The sequence below is a fragment of the Haemaphysalis longicornis genome, unplaced genomic scaffold (assembly GCF_048455015.1).
Source record: "Haemaphysalis longicornis isolate Haplotype H1 unplaced genomic scaffold, Haemaphysalis longicornis Haplotype H1 scaffold_7, whole genome shotgun sequence".
Classification (NCBI taxonomy): Eukaryota; Metazoa; Arthropoda; class Arachnida; order Ixodida; family Ixodidae; genus Haemaphysalis; species Haemaphysalis longicornis.
The window spans coordinates 42,749,645-42,776,483 of record NW_027526422.1 but is presented as its reverse complement, the minus strand read 5'-3'; the positions used below and the strand labels follow the sequence as shown (position 1 = coordinate 42,776,483).

General features: G+C 46.7%; 1 protein-coding gene across 5 annotated transcripts; it reads left to right on the top strand.

Moving 5' to 3' along the window:
* The first annotated feature begins 2,394 nt into the window (after window positions 1–2,394).
* On the top strand, window positions 2,395–26,839 carry LOC144145371 (monocarboxylate transporter 14-like). 5 transcript variants are annotated; one of them, XM_077676953.1, is made up of 6 exons: window positions 2,395–2,564; window positions 4,073–4,176; window positions 7,476–7,738; window positions 16,515–16,658; window positions 18,901–19,884; window positions 20,851–26,839. In XM_077676953.1, exons 3-6 carry the CDS (start codon window positions 7,516–7,518, stop codon window positions 21,012–21,014), a joined length of 1,515 nt encoding a protein of 504 aa, XP_077533079.1. In that variant the 5' UTR covers window positions 2,395–2,564; window positions 4,073–4,176; window positions 7,476–7,515; the 3' UTR covers window positions 21,015–26,839. The 5 variants fall into 5 exon arrangements, with proteins under 5 accessions (XP_077533079.1, XP_077533077.1, XP_077533078.1 ...); XM_077676951.1 differs by having other exon boundaries at window positions 4,073–4,188; XM_077676952.1 differs by lacking the exon at window positions 4,073–4,176 and having other exon boundaries at window positions 2,396–2,564; window positions 20,851–26,838.

The following is a 26,839-nucleotide window of genomic DNA, read 5'->3' as shown; positions in this document are numbered from 1 at the left end:
GGCCCAAGTTCGATCCCTGAAGGTGCGAGTAGTTTGTTTGTGTAGGCTGGCTGTAGCCAGTAGCCAGTAGTAGCCTGGAAGTTTTCTGCTGACGCGGACACGAAAATTTTCCTGGTTGCTTAGGGGTATACTGCTTCGCAGTAAAAAGGAACAAAACAGTGTTGACGCAACAGGTACCTTCTCGGACAGCCCCCATGACGTCACACAGCACAGTTTGATTGGCGGTCAAAAACAAAAGCTACCGTCAATAAACATTACTGTGCAACTGTCGCGGGGCTTCTGTCTAAGTTTGATCAAGCCTCTTGCGTGCTTGCGTAGAGTTACCCAGTTATAATTCTGTTCGAGTACCTCCCAATGACTTTACTGCTGCCAGTGCAGCAAAAAAATATGAAACCTGGTGAATGTTAGCGACATATTTTGGCGAAGAAAACTGTCTTCGGCGACGCAATTAAGTTGAGGGTGTTATAAAAGTCTTAAAAAAACAAGATTTTAGGTTGCTTTGCCGGTTATTGTGCTGTTGTAATTTTAGGGCTGTTAGGTGTAGATGTAATGTTTCAAGTTAATGTTACTTTGGTTGTTATTAAAACTTTGTCAAGCACGACCACGGCGCCTCTTTTGTTTCTTGTCATTCTGGATTAGCTCTTTTATAGATGTACCCAATTTCGCCGCCTTATCCTCTCTCTATACAGCGCGAACATTGCGTGTTTGGACTGATAAAGTTGCTCAGAGATTGTTCTCGGGCTCCTAATTGTTTTTTCCTGTGGGTTCAGAGCGAAGAAATAACCGGTGCTGCCAAACGTGACCGAAGGCGGCCGACAAAACGTTTTGTTGCTCAAATTAAAGCCGACTTCATTAGGATTAGCCGGTTATAGAGTTATAGCTGGAATACTCGATTAAACACAAGTTCCCTAGAAGTGGGGCAGAGTAGGGGACCTTATGCATCCATCCAGGACGTCTGGCTGCATAATCTTCATAGCAATACCAAATACTTCGACGGGGAAATCATAAAGTAGTGGCGTGTGAGGCGAACAGACTTTCAGTTCTCCCGCCATTCACGCTATTAACGGTACAGTAATCCGGTGCCACAAGTGGTGTGTAAATCCTCTGTATATAATTGGTAGCCGGACCACGACTCCCCCCTAGGTTGTCGAAAACATACGTAACGACGCTTGAACGCGAGCGGAGGAAGGTAAACTTTATGCTAGTCCCTGGGCCTGAGGGGGGCTCGTTGGTCCAGAAGTCCCTGTGCGGTGGCGGCGAGGCGGGCGCAGTTGACGAGGTGAAGCTGGTCAGTTGGATCCGAGCGGGCCCAACAATTATTTTACAGGTTAATAATTAGTCTTACCATGGAAAATCTCGAGGTCATTAGTGTCACTATAAAAAATTGGCCGCGTATCTGCTCCTTTCGTTGCAAATGTCGAGAAAAGACGATTGTCTGTCAAAATTTACCAAGTGAATGCCTCCCTTTGCTTTCCCGCTCACCTCTCCTACTGTTCCTGTTCCGTCGCGCTCCTCCCAAGGTAAACACACTGAGGGTCTTCTCAAGTCAATTTAAGTTTACCGCGTTCCACTGCTGCAGGCCGCATTCCTCGATGCCAGCGCTGCAATACGGCGGAGACACGCCTGTATTGAGCCGCCTTACTACAACGTTGATAGAACCACGTTGCCCTTTTTTACGTTCGTTCCAAGCGGAACGTGGAACCTATCTAGAGGAACGTTTCGGTGCTGTTGCCGTTTGATTTCTTAACTACCGCTATGAACTATAGGAGCGCTGGTAACAGCAGGCGACGATTTTCTGCAATTCATGTAGTATTCATTTGCTATCGCAAAAACTAAGTATTCATGAGTATTTTAATAAGGCACACTGCAAATATCACTATTTCCTGCCTCCTATTTGCGTAATGTCTGGTTCTTGTTCATCAATGTTGACATGTTGACAAGTATCGTTAACACCGGACTTAGACGTTTAGATTTGGCTGTGAGCATATAAGACCATTGCGCACATTTTGTTTCACTTTGGCTGGGTGGCTCAGTCGAGTCGCAGACAAGCAAACAGACAGACAGACAAACAGACATACAGACAGACCAAAATTTCTGGGTTGAAGTAGCCAAGAAAGACTATCGTCTTTAAAAATAAAAAATTGTGGCGCCGGTTGACGTACAAAGTGGACGTGTTTTTCTTAAAGCTGTGGGCGGGTATAATTCACAATTGAATCCCCGATTCAGTGGTTTCCAGTGAGGCGTCGCTCTGCACTTAAACATCACCAACGCTCACGATATCGTCGATCGCATGCAACAGGGCAAGCGAGCACCGAGTCCGAAAATCTTGGGGCCCGACAACAGAGTGAGAGGGAACGTTCCGTGAGACGAAGATAACAGAACGAGAGGAAAAGTTTGCGGAGAGTGATGAGCTCCTTGGTTAACTGATAAAATAAACTCCGTCTCAGACGATAAACGGACGTGCGTCCTAAGTTTCTCCTGTTCTTCGGTTGCGTCACGTTAGGTGCAAACTCGAAAGTGGGAGTAGTGCTCTTTTGAAGGTTTTGTTGCTGATGAATACACAGGTAAGCCGTGTACCTTTCTCATTTTTTTCGGTGCTGCCTGATCGGAGGGTTTGCTTTGCTATTTCCCGGTAGTCCAAGGGGAAATGAAGTCGCGGGAAGGATGAAAGTATTGAAATGCACGGCATAAAAAGCAATCTATAAGGGTAACTTGCTTGAAAGCAATATTTTAGTCATTGCACCAACAAAACGTGCAGGTTCTTTCCCGAACAAATGCCTGCGGAACCTACTTTGAGCTGTCCAATTCCATGTTTGCTCTGTGTGGCCCACAACGTCCGGGGTGTGTTCGAAAGTGACGCATCATACATCAGAGTATCCCTTCCAAATACCGAACACGTACTTGGCCATCACACAGTGCATAAGTTTCTTGTTACAGCTCGAGTTGAAAATTCGAAATTTAGTTTTACGTGACAAGAGAGACACCCGAGCTTTGAAGCGTGCGTAGTGGAGGACACTTGGTTTATTTGGAGCTCTTAATTAATGTGCAGAAAATCTCGATACGCGGGATTGTAAGCTTTCAGCCTCAACACAAAAAGCAGCACATGGTATCGAGACTCCGTCCTTGTTCTCAGCAGTACAACACCTAGGTAGTGAGCCATGCACGGTGAGTGTGATGTTGAATTCCCTTACCATAATTGTACGTCAAAATACACTATGCACGGCCTGGTTTAGGAACATTGCCCGCATTTCCTTGCGCTGTAGGGCTGCTGTGAGGTTGATCACTTCTAATACGCCGTGTTTGCAACAAGCGTCATCTACAATTTTGGTTCAAGCAATTTAGTACGAGCAACCTTATACAAGCAATTTCATTTTTTAAGGCGGCCGTCGTTCACGGGGTATGTAAAGAAAGAATTTCTGTCTGTCTGTCTGTCTGTCTGTCTGTCTGTCTGTCTGTCTGTCTGTCTGTCTGTCTGTCTGTCTGTCTGTCTGTCTGTCTGTCTGTCTGTCTGTCTGTCTGTCCCTTGAATCAACCAGGAAATTTACTGGCGGACTCGCTTGATAGTAAAAGACTTTCCAAGTGGCGAACCCTAAGTTCCCGGTAACAAGAGCTAGTGTAAACTGTGACTAACAAATTATAATCAAGCCACCGCATATGCCCGTGACCCACAGGTCTACCACCCAGCAGTAACCCGTGGCTCCTAAATTACTAGTGAAGATACACGAAACTACGGCATACAAATGGCTAATGACCAATTCATGTGTGAGTGACAAACCAGCGGCCCGTGACCCGCTAACGGCTAGTGACACACCAGCCACCGGCTAGCGACATGGGAATGCGCCACACAGTGGACTACCTCTGCTCGGCCCCCTATTTGTGATCCGCCCAAGCGCCACACGTTTGCTATTTGAATTTTTCACAGGGCTAAAGTTGTTTGAGGTGCCCTTCAGGCCACCAAGTTCTCTGATTGCGCTAAGCTATTACGTGTCGCGAAGACATTACCTAAGGCCAGCCGCCGATATTACCGGCGCCAGTACTGGATCTCACCGGTTTTTTCGGGCTTGATTTCCAGGGCGAGAGAGGCGCTTCGACACACCCGGGTCATTAATTCTGCACTGGTTACCCCTGAAGTTCCGGGCGCCCATTTCCCCTTCGTCCTCGCACTACGTTGTTTGCGTGAGTCGAGAGGTGCGTATACGCACGCCTGTTTTTCTGCGCCGTTTGTAATATCCGGGGCCTTGAGACACTACGACCAGTGCGTGCTTTGCGGACACCATGGCCGAAGGCGCATATCTTGAGTACCGACCTTCCGTTCTGATACGTGTGACGCCTTTACTTCGCGATCTTATAAGCGTCACACGGTATCTCCCGGGCCACTATAAGCCTTGGATTACGCCGCGTGGAGTCACACCTATCACGGTGTGAGTCGTTAGAAGGCGCGCCGTGCGATTTCATACGGCAAACGGTCCTCTGGAGGGTCGACGTCGAACCACGTAACGTACAATCCCACGGAACGCAAACCTTTATTTGGCAGTGATGTTGCGCTTGTGCATCGGAACAGCGGGCTGTTTCGCTCGGGCTCAAGTTTTTTCGCTCATATGTGTAACGTAAGACGTCACGCAAGCACTTGTACTCATTTTACGTTGAGTTTTTACGAAAAGCCGTGATGCTGCGAAACAGGACACAGCAGCAACGCAGCTCCAGCTGAAGCATGCAGCCTCCGCCGCTCAACATTCGGTATGCATTGCTTAAATAATGCCCCTTCGAAATGATGCCCTTTCCGTTTTGTTCTATTAGAGCGCAGTTTTCTCGACATTTCATTGGCGACATTTGAAGAGATTTGGACCCAGTGCCAGCCTTAATTTGTACGCAACATAGTGGTCCCCGACTATACCAAAATTGGTCGTCCAGGTGCGGGTAAAACTGTATATTTCGCTACATTCGCTTTCTTATAAAGATCACGTAAACATGATTTATTGTCTAAAAATTTGTTTTTGCGAAGATATGTGGGGCAGGGAATTGAGCTGTTGAGCAAACTAAAACTATCGCGCAGAATCTCCTCTGGGAGTTATCTGAATAACGCGTAGGCACGTGATTCCGTTGTCCGACACGTTGCGCGGACGTGAAGTGAACATGTTGTTTGTGTCCACTGGAACTCCCAATATTTGACCCACGTTCCCAAACTGTCCGCAGTGCTTAGTCAAATGATGGACGTGAAAGGGATTCCAGAAATGAGGTGATTGATGGTTTCGTCCAACTGCGGCAGATGCGCAGGCAGGGGCGAACCCTCTGCTGCGGCAGAAGTGGCAAAGGGTTTCTTCGCGCAGGAACCCTTTGCACGTCGAGCAGAGCAGAGAGTTTCTCACGTAGCTTGAAGTAGCGTGTCGAAGTGGCTCCACTGTGCTTTAGTGGAGTAGTACAATGAAACCACAATGTGTCCCCGACGTCACACGAAGTCCGATATCGTAATCGATGAATTTGTTACCGAAGTGGTCATCGCGAAAGTGTTCTCGCTGTGGTTTTTGGTGACTGGTGTCAGCCCGCTGCTGAAGATGCCAATCTGTGTCTTTGTGGCGTTTTGCCTGAACTTGTTTCTCTTACAACAGAGCTCTGCGTTCCCGGGGACTTTCGTTATCCCGCGCGTGCATATATCGTCTTCGTCGTCCAAGTGGGCTCTTTGTATCATTTCTCTCGGTATCACGTGCTTGTATTTCTCGGGATCTTTCTGTATTGTGGCTTTCTCTGTCGCTTCGCCGTCTTACTTCCTTATAACACATAGTACCATTCTTCTCCCTTGGCTCAGCTGCTACAGCTGTAGTGGATGTGTGCAATCTTTCTGGGAATGCATGGAGATAAGAGAGGTGAAATCGCCGACTGGGTTTTATGCTACTGAGGCTGTCACTTCGAATACAAAGGCGTCACTCAGGGAAAGTGGCTAGACAGATGGGAAGGTCCAATGAAGCCGAATAAAACGGGATCAGTTTCCGGTGAAGAAAGATAAAAATGATCCGCACGGTATTGCCGAGTGTGCAACAGGACAGCGTTGTCGATGGCCTCAAGTGCTGTGATTCTTGTCCTGACGTAGGCCCCTTAGATATCGATTAGGGAAGACAGAAGGGAAGAGTGAACTCGGGGCTTCAAAACGGGCTTTTAACTTGATGGTGACCGTAAATTCCGACAGTGAGTAGGCGTTCGTCATCATCATCATCAGCAGCCTATCTGCGCCCACTGCAGGGCAAAGGCCTCTCCCATTAATATCCAATTATCCCGGTCCTGTGCTAACTGCGACCAATTTATCCCTGCAAACTTCTTCATCTCCTCTGCCCATCTAACATTCTCCCGCCCCCTGCCACGCTTGCCTTCTCTAGGGATCCACCCTGTTACACTTAATGAAAGTTTGAAGGAGCATACGGTAGGTCTAGCTTTCGTTGTGCACCCCCAGCCTAATTAGTACCCTTGGTCATCGCTTCGTGGCGAAAGCCTCCAGTTGCGGAAGCCTGAGGGCGTAGATTGTAATGACGGCGTCATCTACGTAGGCTCCCATGTACATGTCTCGAGGCAAGGGAATGGGCAGCATAGGAAAAGCGTAGGTTCGGAAGTCGGGCAAGAACTCGGTGCAGACGGCTTCGTATTTCACCAGTTTAGTAACGTTGCGTGTGCTTACGCAAGGCGGGAACACAGTTGTTGTGGCCGCCTTCACCGTTGATAGGAAGAGATTGAAAAAAAAGCGCAAACACAAGGGACAAGAGGCAGCCCAAGGCGCTTCGACAGCTTCGGCGCCATTAGCAACGACATGAACGCTGCGGTCTGCTTCGGTCGCTTCCCTCACTGCACCACCATCATGACGAGCGGCTGAAGGTGACTGCCCTCTATGAGCATTGCGGTTTTTTTCTGGCTGCAAGACTACTTTTTCTTGTAGCTTGGTGACGTGGTGTCTCTTTGGTCACCGTGGGTAAGGATCTTAGAACTGTTCCCACCTGGTTTTGTCGGAGAGGACACAAAACTTTGGGCAACAAAAACATAAAAGACTCCTTTCGGCAATTCTGTTGCTACGGCGGCATTTTCCACAACTGCAATTACTTGTCTCTAAAAACTACGCGTTTCACTGTCCTAACCCCAGTACGAAGCTTTCATAATGAAATCTCCGCTATGTCTGAGCTCAACTTTGGTCTCAATAAAGAGTACACCAGTGCAGAGTTTTGGGGTGTAGATCGGCAGGGCTGGACTCGCAAACCAGTTTTGTACATCCGAGGGCTTGCTGCCCTTTGTAAAAATGCAATACATGGAGCACCTCGCAAAATACTCTCGCTTCAAGCATGATCTTCTCAGGTTCCATGACTCGGCATGGTGAATCCGGACACCGCTGCAATGTAAAACATCCCAGTCGTGCCTGCTCCGTTTACATTAGCTATCCACAGTAGGAAGTTTTATCATTGAACCAGTGCACAGTATAACAAAAGGATTGCTGTTTGCAGGCACGGGAACTCAAGTCCCGTTGAGCTACCCTGCAAAACCATGGCACGACGCGACGCTCCCCTCCGGGCCGACCCGTACTTTGGGATCGACTCTACGTGGAGCTGGGTGACGGCGGCCTTCCTCAGCTGGGTGATCTGTATGGCCATGGTCGGCCAACAGGCGGTCGGCGTCCTTTTCTACGGCATCGTTGACACCTTTGGTGTCTCCAGGCAGCAGGCTTCGTGGCCGATCGTCACCAGCAGCAGCCTCATCAGCCTGGCAGGTTAAAAACTTTCCGTAAATAATTGGTCCCTTTGCAGCTCTCTGAGAAATATGGTTAGGAAAAATTCAGAAGGCTTTACGTGAGCGTTTAAGCAGGTAGAGAAAGTAGACTCCGAACTTTCTGAGATCTGTGAGAGCTATATGCTGAGCTATATGATGAATACTGCGGCTACCATTTCTGTAAATTATTTTATGTGACTGTCGGTACTAACTGTATCAGTGGCCGTGCATGCATTGAACTGTCAATTCGTCCGCCGCTCCCCCCGTCCCCATCCGTTTTTTTTGTAATCTTGTAATAAGCATTGTGTAGTAAGCGACGAATTTTCCTACCGTCTTTCTTTCTTTGCTTCTCCGCTGCTAATGAGGGTATCTTTGTATAATGGTTCTTTTGTGTGTGTGAGACTGTCTGTACAATTTGTATAAGTTTCCACTTGTTGCGACTGATAAACGGGGCCGATGGGCCAGTTAAGCGACTCTAAGGCAGCTTTTTTCCGTGGTTCCTGGCAATGCATTGCGCGGGCAAATAAACAACCGTTTAAATGTTCTTTGCAAAACGGGACGTTTAATCTCGTTCTTTTCAAAGCGGCGAGGCAAAATGAAGGGAGGCACTCATCTCCCCAGCATCTGAAAGCGCGTGCAGATCTTACTACTCGTTATCCTACCAACTCCAGGAGGCGTCTTCATCACTACTCTACCCTGATGCCACGCGGAGAGCAGCTTCGAGCTGCTTCATATGGGATCGCAAGGGTGCCGAGAGGAGAAATAAATACTGAAGTGCCCGACCGACCGACCGACTGATCGACCGACCCATCAACGCTCAGTCGAAACTGCTGGACATAGAGACTTCCGCAGTGTATTTCTCTCATGGCGTAGGGATCAGGCGGTATGTTTAAAAATTATGCCCCTAACCGACGAAAAGGGAGACATTGTATTTTCCCAAATTCGTGATTATCTCCCTCACCCGCTGAGATATCGAAGTGCTTTTTGCTGATATCTGCAGCCCGTAAGAATATCTAAAAATTTGTTTTGCAGTTTTGTCCTAACGGGAATGTCGCGAATCTGCATGCCGGAGCAAATTCGGTGGTTTCAAAGGTACCCCAATATATGTCTTATTGCTTGGTACATCCAACTAGCTTTTGATGATAAATTTTTCTCTTGGAAATTCACAAGATAAATCTTGATTTTTTTTTCTCCGGCGCTGCTCAAAAAGACCAAAGGATGTTTTTGAAAAAAAATACTAATCTTTATTTCATGTTCTAAGTAGTACATGAGGGAGCGAAAGAAAAAGCTGATCTTGGCAGCTTGACCAGCTCCCGCCCCCTGTTTGCAAGGACAGCATACAGCAACACAGCATACAGCAACACATGTTTAACGGGTAAGACTCGGTGAAGGGGTTATAAATGCTACACGATACCCGGCCGGAAACCCCTCCAAGCAATAACACAAGAGAAATAACCTGACAATGCGCATTGAAGTAAAATAATTATGCCTATTAGCGCACATGATCATTAGGCATTTCGAACAATACAGTACAGTTGAATACAGTAAAATAAGCGACAACAGTAAACAAACAAGAAAAAACCGAAAAAACTCTGAATTTCACACAGAATATACAAAATGACACCCATAAAGTTTACAAGAACAATTGATAGATCTCCTTAGCAGTAAGCTTACTTGTAAAAATCTATACCTTTTTCGTGGAAGTTCTTCAAATTCTTCGGAATTACTGTTCGTAACATTTGATCTCCATAATTAGCTCTATTTAAACCCACCTTCCAATACTCCGCACGACGTGTTTCATGGACATGTTTATTTATGACTAAATTACCCTAAATTAGGGGGCTGGAATTCCGCTTTTTTTTATGTTCAAGGCTCTGGACAAACGGTAGCTGTAGAGATTTTCTATACCAACTATACGAAAATTGTTCAACAGCGCGTCTACTTCATGATCCGATGGAACGTTAGCAATTATCCTAATTATTTTATTTTGCATCCTAGTCAACCTTGCAATATTTTTTTGCGTTGTCATGCCCCACACTAAAAACAGTATACTGTACATGAGAAAGAAATAGGGAATGGTATATAACAAGTCTGATTCGAACTGGAAGTACATCACGATTACGATACAGCAAACCCACGACTCGCGATAATTTGTGTATAACGTGATCGCCTTGCATATCCCAAAGCAAAGTGTCAGAAAATATCACGCCTAATGTTTAAAGCTCTTTACGATTTCAATTGGAGAACCGTTCATGTATAGATTCTGGCTGGCACTTGCTTGCTTGCTTGCCTTTTGCACGGAATATTACGGTTTTCGTGTTTTCTGTATTGATAACCAAGCCATTACAGGAAGCCCATTCCGTTAATTTACCTAAAATTTCATTTCCTTGGTTGATTAACTTGTCGCAGTTGTCATTTGAAATGAGCAAGGTCGTACCCTCTGCATAGATGATGAATTTTACACGGGGGTTAATCTGTACAATATCGCTTATATACATATTGAAAAGAAAAGATCATAAAATACTCCCTTGTGGGACACCACAGGCAGTCGACTTAATGGAGGAAACATACCTATTTATAGCTACATACTGACGACGATTAGACAAATAGCTTTGGATAAGCTGTAGGCCAGTCCCTCGGATCCCATAATATTGCAATTTCTGTAACAGTAGTTCACGGTTCAGAGAATAAAAAGCCCTTGTAAAGTCTACAAATATTCCGAGTACAATTTTTTTGTTTTCAATTTCTTGAAGTAAAAATTCTTTTTGTGTAAGCAATGCGAGTTCTGTTGAACGCGTCTTTCGGAAACCGTATTGGGAATCAGTCATCAGGTTGTATTTGTCTGTAAATATTGAGAGGCGTGAATGCAGAAGTTTTTCGAAGGCTTTTGAGATAACAGGTAATATTGAAATTGGTCTATAATTTCCCAAATTATTCTTATCACCTTTCGTACATATAACTGTAACCTTGGCTGATCTCTGTGCTGCGGGAAAGATACCAGTAGAGAGACAAATATTAAATACATGTGACAGCGGGCGTGCAATGATACCTGCGACAAATGTTACTGGACGTATTTGAATATCAAAGGAATCCGTACAGCTACTATTTTTTAAATGCATAATAGTTGAGTAGACCTCAGCCTCTGTTACAGCGCGCAAAAGAATCGTGTGAGAGCACGGATTTGTTAAATATCTTGAAATATCCCCAGTACCGGTTGAAAACGACAAGCTAACGAACTAATCATTCAATGCCTCTGCAAGCTCCGTCTCAGTAATCGTTTTTCCGTCAATGACCACTTCAGTGATTGTGTTTGGCGAGCTGGCTGTCAAAAACACCGAATTAATTTTTTTCCATCTAGCGGCTGTGTCTTGACTACTTGCATTAAATTGTTGGTTGAAGTACTTATTCCTGGCCTGTTTAATTTCTTTATTAAGGCGATTGCGAAAAGTTTTAAATCGTTTTAGCACGTCGGGATCACGCTCTTTCAGAAATGTATTATACATCGAACACTTTGCTTTGATTTTGCTCAGAAGCTCGTGATTAATCCAAGGTTTGCGGCTTTTTTTGGCTGGCGTAAAAGTTTCGAACGGGAAATGTTTATCGTACTAGTTCTTAAATATCTGAAGGAAATTATCAAGAGCAATGTCTGCGTCATCACTGGATAGAATATCTACCCATGACGTTGTTAATAGTTCATCACGGAATGTGGTCAGATTCACGGGGAAAATATTACGAATTGTGTAAGACGGTTTTGATGCTTTACCTTTCCGCTGAATGGTCATAAAAATTGGGAGATGGTCGCTTAAATCAGATGCTAATACACCAGATTTTACGTTTGCGATAATTGAGCTAATGAGAAAAAATATCTATAATGGTGGAACTGGTTTCGTAACCCTCGTTGGTATTTTTATGGGATTAGTAAGACCAAAACTTTGAGACATATGCACAAGTTCTTTCGCTGCATGATATTCTGATAACATATCAATATTAAAATCTCCACCACAAAGAACGTTGAGCTTGTTGTTAAGGCAATTGTGAAAAACTGTTTCCAAATGCGAGAAAAATGTGCTGTAGTTTCCAGTGGGTGGTCGATATACAACCGAAACAACATAGTTATTCAATGAAAGGGAGAAAATTTCGAAATCGTTATTTGTAGCACTGAAATCATGCAACAACTGGCAGCGATAATAATTTTTTACCAATATAGCGATACCGCCGCCACGGCGAGACGGGCGGTTCATATAGAAGTTATTGTATCCAGGCATCGAGAATGCTGGATCTTCACTGGATAGCCAAGTCTCCGACAGCATAATTATGTCAAAATCAAATCCTATCTGACTAAACAATAAGTCCAAAGATACCTGCTTGTTCCTTATTGACTGTGCATTTAAGTAAAAAACTTTTACTCCGGCGAGATACTTCTTTCCTGAGTGGTGCCTAAGCTTATCAGGGGCAATGTATGCACATGCAACTGGAAGATGCGAAGAACGCTGGTCTATGGCCTAAGCGATAGCCGACAGGTCATTTCGTGATCTGACGACCACCGCGCGCTCTCCCTCGCATCGACGCACGAGAACCTTGCCATAGCTATGCCAGGCAAAGCGAAAGCCTTTTAAATGCGAATGCATTTATTAGCCGCAGGTTGTCTTGCGTCGTTGAGCGGCGTGCGCCTAGCAACAGCTGTGGCGCGCGCCTAGCAACCGGAGCAGGTGCGGAGTAGCGGAGGTCAAGGGGAGAGGAGGAGCGCGCTCGGCGTGTGAGGGCGCTCGCATCGCGGAGCTCGGGCGGAGTAGCGGAGAGTGAGTGGAGAGGAGGAGCGCGCTCGGCGTGTGAGGGCGCTCGCATCGCGGAGCTCGGGGCGGAGAAAGAGCTCGCGCGCGGGCTGGCGCGGGTCTCTCTCTCCTCTCCGCGTACCCCTCTCCGCTCGCTGCGCATATAAATGCAGGGAGCGCGCGCCTCTCTCCGTGACGGCTTGCCGACTGGCGCCTTGATAGCGATGGAAGTCGGTGAAGTCGAATCCCTCGCGGCAACGATACCGCGAAGAAGAATTTGGTGCACCCAATGCATTCGCATTTCCGCATGATCCCCTTCGGGGAGGTGGGGGGATTTTTTTGCTCTGCCCACTTCTTCGTTTCCCATAGAAGGGTTCGCGTCTGCTTCGTCAGATTTTCTTGAATGAACACGTCCGACTTCGCTTCCACTAGTTTTTTCTTGTTCTGAAGCCACTTGTCTCTCATGGTTTGTCGAGTGAAGCGTACGATAATCCCAGGCGTCTTATCTGGCTTCGATGGCAACCGATGCACGGCTGTGACGTCACTTTCAGTTAGTTCAGTAACCTTGAGCGATGCAGCAACCGCATTGACTTTCTCAAGAAGGTTTTCATGCTCTGTTTTTTGTATGCCATGCAGCTCAAGATTCAGTTTACGGTCGTGCCACTCGAGTTCATTCATGTCTTTCTTCAGGTTGTTTATCTCTACGTTGCCTTGGCGTATTTCCATTCGCTCCACTCGGCGCCTAATGTCAGCCATTTGCTTCTGCTAGTTCGTCATATCTGTTATCACCGTGTCGTATTTGTTGGACAGCAACTGCATGCTGCTTTCGATGGCAGTGACTGTTTCAGAAAGGCTTTTCACTTTCTCAGTCAAAGCCGCGATCGCTGTGACACTGTCGTAGCCTACAGTGTTTTTTTGTTTCACTCCTCAGCACAACGGACACCGCCATCGCTTTCGGCATGAGTCACTTCGCGACCTAAAGACTTTATCTGACACGGCTGAGCAATCCCCCAGATGGTACGCGAAAAACTTTCATTGCATACCAGATAAAAGTCACCAGGCCCGATTGGCACATCACACTCATTGCATGCACAGTCGCTCATTGCTGGGCAGCAGTGCGGCAGAGATATTGTACAAAATTGAGCCGTTCAGGGGTCTACACACCTGTAAAAATACAGGATGATCCGTGAGTTGACCGGTCCGTGCCGCCGTTGCTGCCCAAGTGCCGGCCGCTCTGAATCCGTCGCTTCTTATAGAGCAAGGACGGCCTCACCGCGCAGGGAAGGGTTTCACTGCGCAGGTCCAGGGGAATCACCCAGTCAAGCTGGTGTTCCGTCAGCACAGGCTAGACGAGCAGCAGGGGAAGGGTAGTCGAAGCCTTCTCTTTTTTTTAGCCTTTACTCCAGTAGGGGCAAAAAGGTCTAAAAGGTGATTTCAAACCCAACCAAACTACTGGTTCTAGAGAACTGAAATTTCGGTAGTACATCCTATACTATTTTGTAGGAGTTTACCATTGCTGAAGTTTTTTTTTTAATGCACCCCGACAGAGTGAAAAGCGCTGACATTTTTTTCACGTTTTTTTTTATTTTTATCGCGGGCGCTTTGATACATCTAAGACGTTTTGTTGATTAGGTAACCTTTACAAATGTCGAAAAACTGATTTTTTAATATTTTCACAGCGAAGCAGTATACCTGTAACCGCCCAAGGCAATTTGCGTGTCCGCGCCAGCAGAAAACTCCCAGGCTACTTTCTGGCTACAAAAATATACATCCCTGGCTACTGGCTACACCCTGGTTACACAAACACACTACTCGCACCTTCAGGGATCGAACCTTGGCCCGAAGAGAAGAGGAGCGAGAGCCCACCATCTTGCCGACTAAGCTAGGCCCACACGTGGAGACTGCGGACACAGACGGGGGTTTGGATTCAGCATCTGGGGAGTGGGAGGGCGCTCTGGCCGCGATGCATGAAACAAGAGTGAGGGGGAAGCAGTGAGAGAGATTACACCAAAGACGCGCGTGTCGCCCTCTTACTCAACCTAACTGCATAACGTACTGATAACTCAACAAGTAATTCATTGTAGGGTTTAACGCGCCGACGCAACGCAGACGATGAGGCGCGCCGTGGTGGAGGGCTCCAGATTAATTTTGACCACCTGGGGAACTTTAACGTGCGCCGAAATCTCGTACAAACGGGCGTTTTTGCTTTTCGCCTCCATCAGAAAAGCGGCCGCCGCAACCGAGAACCGAACCCGCGACCTCGCGCTCAGCAGCGCAACGAGTTACACCCCGTTCGTGCAATTAGTATACTGGCCCATTCGGCATCGCTGCTTGCGCTGGGTACTATCGCTACTAAAAAATCGAGAAACTCTGCAGTTCGTAACGCTTGCCTCAGAAATGAGCCTACAAGAAAAGGCGCGCACCTGCGCTTTCACCTTGAGGATATAGGAAGGTCCCACTTTGCACACGAGGGGTTGCTGCCGCGCTGCTGATTTGCTAGATGACGCAAAGTGGCCCAAGCTGCGTAATTTCGACCTGGGGTGTATAAGCTCATCTTACGATATGAGTGCCGGAACTGTCAGTGCTATAGTGCCTTCGTTGTGTACACACGAATGAGGCGGCTAACACGCTTTCTCAGCACCCTTCGTAACAAGTTACCCAAAATAAGCGCTTTAGCAACGTCATCTCATCAGAATATTACAAGCCATCCTACACAAAGTTTATAGTTAGATGGCTTGATTTATCCGTGGCAGCTATTCGCGCAGCGTTAGTTCCGGTTGGAGATGGCTCGTGCTTTCTGGGTGTATCTTTTGTGGGTGGTATCCGGAGGCCCACGATCACATACCTAAGTAACGATTTAACCAAATAATGGAGGGCCAAATGAGATTATTGGTGCAATTGACCAGGCGTTATATTCGGCCGTAAAGGTTACTGATCATCTCTGTAGGTAACACTGCATGTAGTTTAAACACGTTCTTCTGGGTGGCACCGGTTCAAAAGATGACTTTGGCAGCTCGCTATCATTCAGCATCCCTTTGGCGCTGATTTGAAACAACTATGACTTTTGTTGTTTCAATAATATTCAGAGAGAAAGGCGACAGAGGAATATAAGCTGTAATTATTCATTGTAGTGAGCGTATTATATAAGCGTTTCAATGAGATAAAAAGCCACCACGACGGAAACTCGGCAGATAAATTCCGCTTAATTTACAGCAACGTGCCTCCTAAGGTCCCATTGGTGGCTAATCAGTTTCCACTGGGGATCGAAACCAACAGGAATGGGAACAAATTTTGATGCAGGTATGCCACGGCCCGACGTTAACCTGTCACGCTTTGTGGTCTTATGACATCAGTCGATATGACGTTGCTCGGTGTGTAGTTCAGCTCACGTTAAGGTTGCCCGACGTTACGCCTAACAATCGGACGTTAGGCTAAATCTAACGCTCTGGCGTCTAACGTCGCCCGGTACCCATCGGAAAAAACAACCATTGCTCCTAAAACTACGGTTACTGGATTACGACGTAAGACCTCCGAGCATATTCTTGGGTCAATATTAAATTCCGGCATATACTTGACAGTTGCCGCTGTCAGTGTAGCACAGTGTTATGCACAGAATAGCACATACCCGCAATGTGTGTATGGGCCAGCGCTTTGCACGGATTCCGTGTCTTAACTGTGAATACTGACCAATTCATGTCAACAGGATGTTCAGTTGGAACGACTGAGAAAACATAATAATCAGCACTTCGTCACTAAGGCTTTCACTAAACTACCTTTTGAGGACTTCTTAGCTGTTTGTGCAATTTTTTCCTAAACAAGCGAACCAGCTGTTGCCGGTGAACGCAAGCCAAGAGATTTCCAAGGTTTCCGACCTTTCAGTCAAAGAAAGAATGCCGTCGCAAGAAATAAAACTATTCATCTTTTATGGTTCCTTTAGTATGAAGGTAAATGTGCAGCCCTGATATCTGCAAACCAAATACACGCCACCTTTTTTCTCGTTTGCAGGTCCTGCCATGGGATATCTGTGCCGCCGTTTCTCCTGTCGGTCTGTATTGATCGTCTCAACAATTACATCGGGCACGGCGGCCAGCGTCTGTTGGTTCGCAAGGAGTATCCTGTTCCTGACCATTGTGTATGGCGTCATCCACGGTAAGCGGAAGCTGTGTTTAGGCTACCACGCATGGAGCGTCGAACGGAAGTCAGAGTGTCCGTATTCCGCAAGCCCTGCTCTGACTTGCATATTTGAAGCTCCGCCATAGTGATGACGGGGCCAAAACTTTCGTGAGGCACACCCCTCGTCCCAAGAGAACGCCTCCAGTCCCGTACCATGAACGCCTCCCGTCCTATTCCAAGACACCCTCCACTTCTCCACGTAATCCTTCCTTCATAACTTTCAACAGCGCAGCTGTTTAGGGGCTCGCAATGTCCGCCCGTGATGCCTGTCACGCCAGGCGATGGTGGTGCCCCTCACTCTAGTCGGAGGTACCCGCTGGGAAGACAGATGGCGCGATCGTCTCGGCGGTCGTGCATACGCGATCTCGGCACGCGGTGCAGGTCCACCTCCCTACGCAGTAGGACCTTGTTGACGTTCAGGGTTCATACGAATTCCCGGTAACTACGCTCTCAACTGTGAACACTAACAATGTCCCATAGTACGTTTCTTCGCATCTAGTACGTTTCCCGGATAGTACGTCTCGCCCTCACGTTTTTTTAAACGTACCAACGAGGTTGTAATGTATTTGCGCCGATGAATTACCACACCTTGGTGTGTCAGCTTCGAGTTGGTACATACCGCGGCGAGTGGCGTTGTGGCCGCCAGCGTGCTTAAGTCAGCTCCGCTGTTTCAGCAGGTTTCACAGGCGAGGAGCTGGCTTTTATTTTTTAGATGCAAAGCATCTCTTAGACGACCCTCCGTCGTCCGGCGTCTGCACCTCCCCTCTTACACTATATAAAAAAAGAGATAGTTAGCGGTGCCCGGTTTCGATACTACGACTCTCTGTCAGCAACGGGAGGTACGTGGCGCCCTTCCCACTGCGCTACAAAACCGGGACAGGGGCAAGTGCTACGAACGCGACTTATGTCCCTGACTCATTCAAAGTACGTCAAGAGGCTACTGATACAACGAAGGCACGTGAAGCTGAACGTCAACGGAAACGACGAACTGAAAACTTTAGAGGAGGATGTTGCATTTCCCGTGGGAAAGCTGTGGCGGGAAGCGCCACGTGCCTTGCAGCGCAACCAGAGAAGAGGACGGAGAGGGCGGGTTCGTGGTAGGAGCGTGAGCACGCAATAAAGAAAGACGAGAACCAGGAGGTGTTCGATCAGGTAACGCCGGGGACGGTCTCTTCGCTGTCTCTACATTTCTATACATTTCTCTGACTCTACATGGCGATTCACACTACATTCCCATTCGAGCTCCGATAAATGAAACAACATAACAGCAACACAATGAAACCTACACAGAACCCCTATAATGCTTCACATCCTCCTCATGGTTCCCCACGAGAAGATGGTGTAATTTTTTTATTCCCTCTTCTCTTTCCAGGTTCGCTAGATGGGGGATCATCTGATAGACAGTTACTTGGTGTGTTAGCACCCTCATCCGCACCCTTCAATAAGCACCTGCTCTTTTCATTTTGTCATAAAGTGTTTAATCCTACGGATAAGTTATCTGAACAAAGCTCCTAAAGCCTTCCCTGCAGGTCCACTTCATTAACAAGATGACGTCATCGCAAACCCAAAGCGGCTGAAATGTTCTCCGTCCATTGGTATGCGTGACTTGTCCTATCTTACTAAATACCTTCTTAGACCCACTTCAAACAACGTTGTTCAGGTGGTGCCTGCTTGTCTGACGTCCTTCCTAAATATATATTCTCAGTCTTCCTACCGAGGGTCATTGTTCCCATACATACATTTTACATGCCCTACAACGGCTCTAGTACGTCTTACCCCCTCCGCGTTCGCACTACGTTTTTATCTGCACGGGGTGCCTATTGAAGCAAACTCTTTTTCGCAATTTTTAAATGCCATGGATGTATATATGTGGTCGTCCACTCTGTAAGGGTGGTTCTGAGTTTTTTTCCCGGTTCCCAACAACCAATATGTAAATATCGTGGAGAAATTAGAATCACTGATTCAATATGGTAAACAGCAAGGGAATTATTGTATTGCTAGCAACGCAAAAAACAGACAACAAACACCATAAAGGGTTACAAAGAAGTTCTGTTTGTGGCGCAATTTTTAGCGCTTCTTGAGCACTTGTCTCTGTCTGCGGTCTGTTTCTTCCGCTGTTGACATTGAGGATTACGAACTAGCCGGAACCCTCGCTCTGTTTAGGCTATTGTATTGACCCTGACGCAGTTCTTTGGTGCCTTCCCCTCTGACACCCCAGGATTAGCGGTGTCTGGAGCGTTCGTCGCTGTCAACGTCCTGGCGTCGCAGCACTTCGAGAGGCGGCGGACAACTGCATGCAGTATGATCTTCACCGCCTCTGGAGCAGGCATGCTGTTGGTTCCGCCCCTTGCCGAGTACTTCCGCGTGACGTATGGCGTACGCGGCACATTTCTCCTTCTCGGTGGAGTCATCCTCAACGCCTTGCCCGCGGTCATCATCATCAAGAGTCCCGTCTGGATGCAGCGAACACCTGCTTCTTCAGGCAATCAAGATCTCGAACACACCATAAGAACCAACGCAATTCAAACTCAGGCTGCTCTGCCCATGAATGCCGTGGAAGTGGAAATGATCTCAAATTCGGGGGAAACAGAAATGACCCTGCGAAGCTCTTGCAAAGTAAGCAAGGCTAAAAGGGAATTTTTAAAATTCCGTTCACGAAACATGCTGCCTTTATGGATGCGCAGTTCCTCCTCGAAGAAGTCTAACGAAAGTGTAACTAGTCAACTGAATTCAGTGGCTGTGGCAAGATATTTCTTGACAATAGAGTTTGCCGTAAACGCCATATCTTTTTCAGCAATAATACTCGGACTGACAACATTTATGCTGGTGTCGGTGGACATCGCTACGGACAGAGGTATCACGCCTTCCCGCGCCATCTTCCTTTTGAACGCCTTTGCAGCAAGCGACATTGTGTGCAGGCCCATAAGTGGCGTAATCATTGACTCGGGATTCTTGACGCTGGAAACCGTGATGCTTGCCGGGTACGTCCTTCAAGCGCTCGCCTTTGAGCTGTTTGTTTGGTCGAGCACTTTCCCAATGATGCTGGTCAGCTCGGCGCTTATAGGTGTCAGCAACGGTTCCAGAATATTTCTGCAGGCACCGGTACTAGTACGAGACTTCGGAATCGACTTGCTGCCTCTCACAATGGGAGGAATGGCCTTCTGCATTGGCCTCGTGGGACTCACAAGACCGGTTTTAGTTGGTGGGTGCTATTTACGATCTTGTTCGTTGAAAATACTTCGTACTTGACTGCAACAATTCGAGCGACTTTCTAAATACCATTCTGGTATTTCTTTTAATTACATCCAGAAAGTCAGAAATGGCACTCGCCTTCTAATAGGTAACGAAAAATAATTACCTAATGCAGTATTTAGGTTTGTCTCATTATTTCTTCTACGAGCGGTTCTCTCACATAATGTGGGAGCATCTGATTGATACTGCTGTAACCAGGTGGCAGGCAATGTGTTAATATGTGCTTGAACACCCCCAAATCATAAGAGCATAGGCCTATCCGCATCCAATGCTACTGCCCCGTGTTCAGTGTACTGCGTAAAAAGACACACCCAATTAACACGCCGTCAGGGTGAAGCAGGTCACAAATTTGGATTTCGGAATGTAAATGAACAGTAAAATAATGGCAACACAGGACGAATTTTGAACACATTCGAACACATTCTGACGAACACATTCTGAATTAAAAGCGGTTTTATAGCGTAATACGGAAGAACTAACTGTTAGAATGGAATGTATCTCCCATTTCATGGGTCTACAGGTGAATGGGATTGTCAAGATGCAATTTTTCGGTTTTTTATACGCGTTATCAACCCTAAGAACTAAAGATGGCACTGAACATTGCTTGCAGACCCGGTCTGTTCAAAATGCGTGGTTGTTTTTCATTTGGAGCTTTACTTTCAACGCGGTAGCCATGCGATTGGCAGTAGTTTTTGTTACCTTGCAGTCACAGACCATCCGAGGTCAGAGTTTGCATGATTGCAGATCGGCTAAATTAACACCACGTTTACAGCAACGATCCCTTATAACGTCAATTATGGGCTGCTTGCATTCAGCTATAGAGAATTTTATCGTAACTCTTCCTTCTAACGCCAGCATAGAATCGGTCAGTTCAACCACAGTTGCAATCATTTACGCACTCATTACGTTTTTCCAGGTTACTTCCGGGATCATCATGGGTCCTACGACGGCCTCCTCCACATCCTGGCGGTGATAAACGGGGTCCTTGTTGTCACTTGGGCAGTCAGGCTTGTTGTAAGGAAGCGGAAGGAGCACTCATTTAAAGAGAAGCTGAAGAAAACAGCATCAACTTTTTCGTAGATCTCCTCCAAAATTTTGGGAACCACTTGTGAATGTGTTACCATGATAACACCCATGCAGCCCTATGAGGCAGAACTGCAACTAAAATCACCGGACAACATTCGAAAGCTCTGCTAGATCTCCTCGAGCGCCCAAGAAAAATTCGACGGCGCCTAACAGTGTTGCCCATCCATAACAATGGAGCCCACAGTGTTGTCTACCAATAGCAGCGACGTGAACGAGTGATGTGCACCAGTAACGATGGTGTCTACAAGGACTACATGGTCTACGAATGCGGGACTACTGTGACCGCCGTTATGACAGAAGTCGCCGGCATTGAAAACTGCTCACCTGCATTGTACTTCTGAAAGTGTTGACCGTAGACGTGACAATCACTATCAGTTGCCTTTCATTTATCACATGAAGCTGTTATCACATGTCATTTATCACATGTCACATGTCATTTATCACATTCCATTTATCACATGGTGCAGAAATAGTAATGCGGATTGATTTTTTCTGAATTACTGCTTGCATGAGGAATAACGCCATAGATATGTAAGCCTCCAAGAGCATTGAAGTGTCACTAATTAATTGGCTCTTTGGTTTGTTTTTATTGGCCGCGAAACGTGCGTGCATGTTTTTATTGGCCGCGAAAACATGCGTACATACATACATGCAAACATACGTACATACATACATACATACATGCATACATACATACATACATACATACATACATACATACATACATACATACATACATACATACATACATACATACATACATACATACATACATACATACATACATAAACAAACGTAATAGCTGGCTCAATGGCCATCGTGTAGAATTCAAGAATCAAATCAGCTCACGACACAGACATATGTTTTTAATAGTTCCCTTCTGTGTCGTTTTTATGCTAAGTACAGGGGCGACCACCCTACCACACTCTCTCCAACACATGGTATAAGGTCTTTTACTTATTCTTATGGTAGGCGAGTTCATGTAAATAAACAGGTAATTGGAATCCTATGCTGAAGAGCATGATAAGTAGCGCCAATGTACGATCGACACAGGAGAAAGGGGACACGGACAAGCTCTATACTTCAACCGTTTATTATCAAAGACTAGCCCCGTACATTTATGCCAACAGTCTTTGCTAATAAACAGTTGCAAGTGTTGCGCCTGTCAGCGTCCCGTTTCTCGTGTGTCGATCGTTCATTTTCTCTACTTACCATGTTCTTAGACAGTAACAAATGTGCCAAGCAACAAGTTCTTCTGTGCTATAAGAGTTCGCCTGTGCGTGAAAATACACCCAACCATAAAGACCAAACTTAACTAGAACCGAGTTAGCAGGACAATTCAGTAACATTAGGACGACGCTAAATGACAAACACTTTTCCAATAAATGACATATCCTGTGTTTTTTAGGTTTCTCAGCTATTTTTCTTGGACAAACGGTTGAGTCTTTAATAGGAAATAAACGGAGATTATACTACTTTCTCGGGACCAAAAAAAGAAACGTTGTAACACTAGGGCATCGTAAAAGCCCAACAACAATCATTACGCCTATAAATAGTTTTGCGCAACGTATTTGCAAGAAACCTTAATGTGAACTACAAACTAATGTTTTGCAAGACTTGGAAACCAAAATCCCTAAAAAAGGCAACGCGAAAAGCATAATGCACTTCAGGTGCAAATCACGCTGTATTGAAACAAACATTGTATCGCAGTCTAGTACCGCGATTCCCTGCAGCCAGTACGAATCATGGCACACATGATCATGACATACACGACATACGCCCAAGCCTGTGAGCGTAACCGTGTTGTTGATTCGCTTCACAAATGGGATAAATGGGAGAGCTGCGCAACAACAGGAGACGCCAGCGAGGGAGGGGGAAAGCGATTGGGCAGGGGAGCACCTCAACAAGTCGAATTCAAGTGTGCTCTTATGTTAGCCCAATAATATCCTTGGTGGAACATGGCTTTCTTGTTTCCGAATAAAACACCTACTACCTTTCGTCCGCCAGTCACTCGCGCGCTGCACGTGGGTCGTCGGATAACACGGGTGAGGCATGAAATCGCGTCGGGTGACCCAGGTTTCTAATACCTTGTTTCTGCGGGGACTTAACCGGGACTCGACTAGGCTGCCGTAAAACCCCGGGTTGTCGCAAGACCCGGGAACATATAACCAGAGTTACACTATACTTATTAATACTCATGTCCCTTTCCAATCTTCCTTCCGTTTGTGTCGTCACTAAGAACTGCTTGCGTCACTAGAAATAATGTGGGGACAATATGTCGTTCCTACCTCTCCGGCCACATGACGGTGCGTTTTCTCTCCCCTCTAACACTATTTTTCTCCACAATGCCTGCTTCATTCACTTCCTCTTCGTCCTTTCCCCTCTCTTTACCCCCAGTGACTCAATCCGACGTTTTCGACAAGTTCCTTCCGATACTCTTCCCCGCGACACCCTTCTCCTCTTCCTCTCTCCTCTCTCTCATCACCCTCCCTTTTGTCTCTTTCACTTTTCTGACCCCTTTCTCACATTTACTTTTCCCTCTCCCAGAATCTATCCCTCTATTTTTCTCTTTTCTCCTCCAAATTTCCTCCTTAGCATGTCCTTACCCGTTAACTCCCTTCCGCCCCTATACTCCCGTACCCTTTCCCTCTTGCTCCCCTCCCGTTGTTTTGTTCTGACTTGTTTCTCCTCGCTACTCCCATCCCCCCTTTCTTTCTCCTATCCTCTGCCTCTTCCCATTCCGCAAACTATCTTAAATTCTTCCTGTTGTTCCTGTGTACATCCTCACCCGCCACGTTCTTTTTATTTATCCTGTTACACAGACTGGAAAGCTATACTAGGCGACAACAGATAATCTGATAACAGTAATGGCACTCGAACGTAAATGCTTCCATCGGTGGCCCACAAAGCTTTTGTCACAGAAGGCATAAACTGGATCGAGAAGAGTATTGCATATTACAAGACTTCAAGGTCAACGCGTCGATGGGTGTTGCAAGTGAAATGATACAATGCTAATTTTTACATGGCTCTCAAACAGCTGGAACAAAAAAATTACAAATGCCACTGCGGTCTAGGTTGATAGCGCCTTTAGATTTAAAAAGGGCCGATGGCTTTTAAAGTTGGACCTTTCAGGCAACAAACACGAGCAGGACACGATATCAGCTCGTGGCCAAAATAAGAGTTTTCAAAGTTCGGGAGTAAATAACCACTTATCAGAGGAGCTCAATGAGGGGCCATTTTTAGTATGCTTTCCAAACAGTAAAACGAATTCCCATTTACACTGAGAGCAACAGATAGCCCGCGAAAAGTTTGGCTTTGCTTCAAAGGGTATTCTGTCTACATTCTTCTACGGACGTTATACACGGAAGCCGTAAACGACTGAACCATTGAAGAGGGGTACATGCGTTAAGTTCTTCCGAAAATTCTTGATAATTTCGCACGGCTGTTCATACTTCAAAAACGGGGAAGTCGCCAGAAAAGTCCTGTAGCGTTTCAGTATGGTGCCCACTGAAACCCCCAGAGTGGAAGGCGCTACAACAGCAGATAGAGAAGGAGCAGGAGGAAAACGTTTCACTGCTCGGATAGTTTTGAAGTGATGCGAACGGGGTCGGATAACACTATCAAGCTGCACGCTTTAAGGGAAAGCTTAAGCGTCCTCTATTTTTGCCATATGAGCAACGCTTGCCAACGTCTACAAGCTAATATCAGGGTATCTCAAACGATACCGAATACCACGAATGTGGATTTGCGGACAAATTACGCGCTTTACGTTTTAGGCTCAGTATGTATTACACCTTTTGTTATACTCATCGCCGGGTATTAGGGCTAGCAGGTGCAAGTACACAAACACTCATGAAATTAACGGTACCTCATGATCCAAAAAATGCCAGCGTTGTGAGTGATAAGCAAACATAACAGCTATTCCATGATTCAGTACACGTATGTACGTATGGCGGTAGTGACCTGATAATATATTCGGTGTACAGGGTTGTACTATTAGGGCAAGATAATGTCGTATGGGGGGAATTGGGTGTGAGAGCTGTGAAAATTTCGGGAGATGCTTCGAACTTCTACGAATGTAAGGCGAAAGCCTACTTCTGTTGAACTTTGCGGCCGCCCTTAACCAGAACCGTGGACAGCCCGCTCCCTATCTATGTGCCGCTAGCTTTCCCCCGCCAGGAGCCTCCTGTTCCCCCCCTCCCCCATTTCCACCTTCACGACTCAAGGCGGCTCGAACTGCTAAGGCAGAAAGTCGGGCTAGTTGGTTATCTGACTGCATTTTATTAGTGAAAAAGAGACGCGGACGAAGAAGTACACAGGACACTCGCTAGACTACAACTGAAATTTTACTTAGCGTCCGTGAAACAAAGAAACATAACATATCACCATGCCCTTCCCCTACACAACCCCACACACGCCAGCCTATGTCTCGCACATGCGCCCTCGTAGGTAGCCTATCTCCTTATCTGTAAGGGTGATTGAAGGAGTGCCCTAACTATTTCCCTGTAGATATAAAATGCCTCGTTAATCTCGCGACTAGTTTGGTCACGTCCAGATCCTAAAACTAATGTTTTATCGAACGCCGGCGTACAACTAGGACAGCGCTTGCAATGATCGGTCAGATGGCCTCCGGCTGCGGCTCGCAGTGCACGTGCGAAAGCTGCCTACCCTCCCGCTGCTTCAATTCCCCAGCGTGGTCCGTCACCTTTCTTCAGAACACTGCTCCGGCCTCCTCCGAAACCGCTGTTTCCCTTTCCCGACTTGCGCTACTATTTATAAATGCGGATGCATTTCTTAGCCGGGGGTTGTCTTGCTCCATTGGCCGGCGTGCGCCTGCATTCCTCCAGCGCGAGCGCACGTGAGCGCGCGCCTCGTAGTTCTGCCTTCGTCGTCGTCGTCGTCGTAAATGCGAATGCATTTCTTAGTCGGGGGTTGTCGTGCTCCGTCGGCGTGCGCCCGCAGGTGTTATCTCTCCACGCTCCTCCTCGCCCCTAGCCCAACCTCGCTCGAGACGCCGTTGCCGCGCAGCTGGACGCGGCTATGGAAAGTGTGCGGGTGCGCTCCAAACCCTCTGACCCCATAGTCTTGGTTGACGACTTCAACGTTGACGTGCGCAAGAAGAGTGGCGAGTGGCTGGTCGAGTACATGCACACCAGGCACTCTATGCATTGTCTCTCTGCCGGCTTCGACACGTGCCCCACTACCATTCACAGGAGTTGCATTGATCTGGTCTTCACGCGAAACTGTGACGTGGTTATGCTTCTCAAAGACCCTTTGACCGTGCACTTTAGCGATCACAAGGCAGGGATTGTGGCCGTCAGGTACAACGATAACACAAACAGGTGCTGATGAATAAATGATTACGTTCACACTCTCGTCATTAATTACGCCATTACTCGCCACACACTCATCGGTGCACCCAATGCATTCGCATTTCTGCACGATTCCCTTCGGGGAGATGCGGGGGAATTTTTTTTGTACCTTCACAGATTTGTTTCGTTTATTTAAAACACACTGTAGGCCTCAAGATAGCCCAGGCGGAATTTGTGGTGTTAAAAAACCAATAAACATACCCAAATGGGTAACAATACAGACATCGCAAAAAAACAGACAAAATATGCAATACAGTAAGACACAAGATCAAAATCACACTTTACATGCTCACAAACATGCGTAGCTATTTGTCGAAAAAGGAGGCTGTGGAGGGCCTTCTGGGGGATAACGGCACAGACCTCCCTTTTTTCATCAAATCTTGGTTGACCCTCGATGTCGACAATCATGAGATGTCGTGATGTCGACAATCATGTCGACACTGCACT